The following is a 5,001-nucleotide window of genomic DNA, read 5'->3' on the forward strand; positions in this document are numbered from 1 at the left end:
GTCCGAAAACCAAAACAGTGGTTCTATGAAAGACTATGCGAATCGGGAAGCAGAAAGGACCTTCATCCTAGGTCCTGTATAGTCATAACCCTAAAGGTTTGGAAACAGCTTAGGCAGTAGCTAGTACTATTTACCACGACGATGTGAATCTCCAATTCGAGGTACATTCTAACCTCCCAAGAGGGAACGAGCAACAAAGATTCCAGCAACTGATGATGTTAATGATTAAATCAAACGCAGGTGCAAGACACGTCCGTTTATTACAGCAATCCAAAGTAGAAGAGGCTCTTTACAACGATAGTAATACAATAGTTAAACAAAATATAAGAAGTAAGGAATACTAAGTAATTGAGGAACACCGCACAGGGTACATCGTGTGAAATGAAATAATAAATTTAAAATAAATCTTAGACATCCTGCCCGGTCGAAGCAACTGCTTCGAAATTGTCCGGTTGTAAAAGTAGGCACAGTTTTTGTACTGCCCGGGTGCACACGCCATTAGAGGTCATCAATGTTGCGTTTCGAACAAGGCCATCACTGCCAGGATGTACCTCTGTTACACGACCCAGTCGCCAATGTGTTGGGGGGAGGTTTTCATGTCTGACTAGGACAATATCTCCCACGTGAATATTTTCGGTACGCCTGCGCCACTTGCTTCGTGATTGTAGAGTCGCCAAATATTCTTCACTCCACCGATGTCAGAATTGTTGATGGATTCGTCGTAACCACTGCCAGTGCTTTAGTTGGTTAGATGGAATTTCCGCCACGGTCGGTTCTGGCACTGCGAGAAGAGGAGCGCCAATGAGGAAGTCTCCAGGTGTTAGCACATATTTGTCTTCAGGGTCATCAGTCAGCGGTATAAGCGGACGCGAATTCAAACAAGCTTCAATTCGTGTCGATAGTGTTTGTAACTGCGAATGCCACATCGCCTGATTACCGATGACACGAACCAAGTGTCGTTTCGCGGACTTCACGGCAGCCTCCCACAATCCACCTTGATGGGGGGCACTTGGGGTTATAAAATGCCAACTCGTCCCAACGTTGGCGAGATATTGTTGATTCTGTTCACTGTGCCAAGCGGCTAGATCTTCCTTCATCATCCGATTGGCTCCGACGAAAGTTGTAGCGTTGTCGCTATATAAGTCACGACACAAACCGCGTCGACTAACAAAACGCGTGAAAGCGTCTATAAACGCCTTTGATGACAAGTCATCCACCAACTCGATGTGGACAGCTTTAGTAGCCATACATACGAAAACTGAGAGATAAGTTTTCACTGTACTGCGAGATCTTTTAGTGCCAATGCGGAGTGAAAAGGGACCGCAGTAATCTACACCTGACACCAAAAATGGCCGAGATGCGCTGACCCGTTGTCGTGGTAGTGATGCCATCTGTTGAGTAATGGTAACTCCCCGATGTCTTCTGCAAATCACTCATTTATGAACCATACTGCGGACAACTTGCTTTGCAAGAAGAATCCAATAGCGGTAGCGTAGAGTCTGCAGCATCAGCTGTGCACCGCCATGAAGGGTGTCGATATGAGTTTGGTGAACAAGCAGCCTAACTAAATCGCTAACCTTCGGAAGTATAGTTGGATGACGATGTTCTTCTACCAAGGCTGATCTATGAAGGCGGCCGCCTACCCGGATGATACCATGATCATCTATGTAGGGGTTAAATGCGAGTAGGGGGGGCTCGAGGATGATAAGTTGGTTGCTTCGCCCAAACAACGTAAGTCTTGAGGAAACGCAGACGATTGATCAATACGAATGAGCAATTCAAGCGCATTATCCATCTCTGGGGCGGTAACAAGATGATGTCGAAAATGGCGATACCTTGGTAACCAGAGCAGAACTATAGCTGTAGTTCTGACAAGTCGTTTGATGGAACTAAAACGCTGTGCTAGTGGAATATGTTGTCCATCTATACGTCGGGTGATAAGCTGCAATCGAATTGAGGATGCGAAGGTTAAAACTCTAGACCTCTCTTCACTCTGCATGGTTATACGTTCGTCAGCTTGTAACTCTGGTGCTTGGTCAAATGGGGTTGTTTTCTGACGTAACCAGTCTGGGCCTGACCACCATAAATGGTGACCCAGCAACTCTGATGGAGTCACACCACGGCTGGCGCAATCCGCTGGATTCTGCGCTGAACGTACATAATGCCACAAATCTAATGACGTCAATTGTTGTATTTGCCGAACCCTGTTGGCAATATAAGGTTTTAACATCACAGGCTGTTTGCGTAACCAACTCAAGACAATACTGGAATCCGTCAGTAAGTGCACAGAGGTATCTTCTAAACTTAACGCCTTGCGAACATTACAAATTGTCTTGGCTAATAAAAGAGCTCCACATAGTTCCAGTCGAGGGATTGTGGCTCCTTTCAATGGCGCAACCTTGGTGCGTGCGGTAAGCAAGGATTTATTGGCTTTGTCATCATTGTCAATAGTGCGTGCGTAAACCACAGCAGCATAGGCTTTCTGACTGGCATCACAAAAACCATAGAGGGAAGTACGATTAGTTGCATCCATACCAAGCCATCGAGGTACACGAACCTTATCGAGAATACCTAAGTCATTGCGAAATTTAGACCAAATATGACACAGATCTTTAGGTAGTGGGGTATCCCAAGATATACCCGTAGACCAAAGAGTCTGTATAAATACCTTGCCCGATATAATGACTGGTGCCAAAAATCCAGTGGGGTCATACAATTGAGCTACATCACTAAGAACTCGCCGCTTTGTCGGCATTTCATTATACTGCTTCAGTGATACCATAAATAACAATTCGTCACTCACCGGGTCCCAACGCAGCCCTAGCACTGTAGCTATGGGTAGGTGGATATTCTTCTTCTTCTTCTTAATTGGCGTAGACACCGCTTACGCGATTATAGCCGAGTTAACAACAGCGCGCTAGTCGTTTCTCCTTTTCGCTACGTGGCGCCAATTGGATATTCCAAGCGTAGCCAGGTCCTTCTCCACTTGGTCCTTCCAGCAGGTGGAGGTCTTCCTCTTCCTCTGCTTCCCCCGGCGGGTACTGCGTCGAATACTTTCAGAGCTGGAGTGTTTTCGTCCATTCGGACAACATGACCTAGCCAGCGTAGCCGCTGTCTTTTAATTCGCTGAACTATGTCAATGTCGTCGTATATCTCGTACAGCTCATCGTTCCATCGAATGCGATATTCGCCGTGGCCAACGCGCAAAAGGACCATAAATCTTTCGCAGAACTTTTCTCTCGAAAACTCGCAACGTCGACTCATCAGTTGTTGACATCGTCCAAGCCTCTGCACCATATAGCAGGACGGGAATTATGAGCGACTTATAGAGTTTGGCTTTTGTTCGTCGAGAGAGGACTTTACTTTTCAATTGCCTACTCAGTCCGAAGTAGCACCTGTTGGCAAGAGCAATCCTGCGTTGGATTTCCAGGCTGACATTGTTGGTGGTGTTAATTGTAACGAAGCTTTTTTCTGCCCCTGCTTCTTACAAGTATAAATTGCTGAGGTATACTCGCCGTGTCCAGGGTTCGTTACAATAAATTTGTAAATATTGGGGCTCTTCTGCGAATCGTACTTTATTTCATTCAACTTATATTAATATGTAATATATATTAATCTATGTTGCAAAATTGTCTCCTGCGTTGTACTGTCGTCGCCCGAGGACCACGCTGTCAGGGTAACGGTTCTGTGTGGCCCGTTAGGACAATACCGTTTCCCGCTCTGTTGCGCTCCTGGGTGCTAGACGACTTACTGCTCTGTACCGCGACGATCACACGCGGCTACTTCTGCCGGCGCTCGCGTTGGCTTCGCTGACACTATCCTCTGATGTACGTTGACGCTCCCGTGTAGCCTCCTTGCGTACACGTTGACACTCCTCTGTTACGACGACTGCGCCCGGCTGTTTCTGCCAGCGCTCCTGTAAACTTCGATGACGATGTCCTGGCTTATATGTACGTTGACGCTCGCGTGCTACGACGACTACGCTCAGCTACTTCTGCCGGCGCTCGTGTAGGCTTCGATGACGCTGTCCTGATGTACACGTTAGCACTCGCGTGCTACGACGGCTACGTCGGGCTACTTCTGCCGACGCTCGTTCAATAACGCTGCACTGTTATACACGTTTACGCTCCTCTGCTACGCTGGAGAGGTTCTTTTAATTACTTTGCCGCGTAAAGATCCCGGATCACGGAAGACTGTGTTAGCGGCCGCGATGTTAAAGGTTGAGTTGGTCAGAGGATAAACTCACTACCAAGCTCACCCTTAACAGACGCGTTCACAAGTCAGGGTATCAAGACTAGCCAGAGGATAAACTCACTGCGTAGTCTGATACCAAGCGTGCGTTCGATGTCACAGTACCGTGCTGACTCCCTGATCATCGATCACCTAAATCCCCAGCAAGCCTGTGCTGCGTGCTAGAACATTCGCAACATGTTGCGTTGGGATGGCGTGTGTTGCTGGGACGGCGTATGTTGCTGGCAGTGGCGTGGTTTTACCGCTGCGTATGTATGCTTGTTGTTGTTTTGTCTGCTTGTCAGATTTCTCCGTCTCCGTGGTATCCCGTTGTATTGCTTGCGTGGCGTGATTTTACTGCTGCGTATGCGTTGTTGTTGTCATTTCATCTGCATGTCTGGTTTCTCGATCTTCTTGTGTTTCTAGAAGTGGCGTGGTTTTCCCGTTGTGTTGTGAACAATAGGGTGTGCCTTTATGGGTTGTGTGGGCTAAATTCTGTATAGATATTTAGTTCTCACATAATACTGGTTCCTAAATAGACGAAATTATCTACAACTTCAAAGTTATGACTGTCAACAGTGACGTGAGTGCCAAGTCGCGAGTGCGACGACTGTTTGTTTGATGACAGGAGATATTTCGTCTTGCCCTCGTTCACTGCCAGACCCATTTGTTTTGCTTCCTTGTCTAGTTTGGAGAAAGCAGAACTAACGGCGCGGGTGTTAAGGCCGATGATATCAATATCATCAGCATACGCCAGCAGCTGTACACTCT

General features: G+C 47.1%; 2 protein-coding genes across 2 annotated transcripts; both read right to left on the reverse strand.

Annotated features, from left to right (window-relative positions):
* Nucleotides 1-698: 698 nt before the first annotated feature.
* LOC120780712 lies at nt 699-1,247 on the reverse strand. The gene has a single exon (XM_040112972.1). It carries the CDS (start codon nt 1,245-1,247, stop codon nt 699-701), a length of 549 nt encoding a protein of 182 aa, XP_039968906.1.
* A 416-nt stretch (nt 1,248-1,663) lies between these two features.
* Nucleotides 1,664-2,755, reverse strand: LOC120780713. The gene has a single exon (XM_040112973.1). It carries the CDS (start codon nt 2,753-2,755, stop codon nt 1,664-1,666), a length of 1,092 nt encoding a protein of 363 aa, XP_039968907.1.
* Between the last annotated feature and the right edge of the window lie 2,246 nt (nt 2,756-5,001).

The sequence above is a fragment of the Bactrocera tryoni genome, unplaced genomic scaffold (genome assembly GCF_016617805.1).
Source record: "Bactrocera tryoni isolate S06 unplaced genomic scaffold, CSIRO_BtryS06_freeze2 scaffold_25, whole genome shotgun sequence".
NCBI lineage: Eukaryota > Metazoa > Arthropoda > Insecta > Diptera > Tephritidae > Bactrocera > Bactrocera tryoni.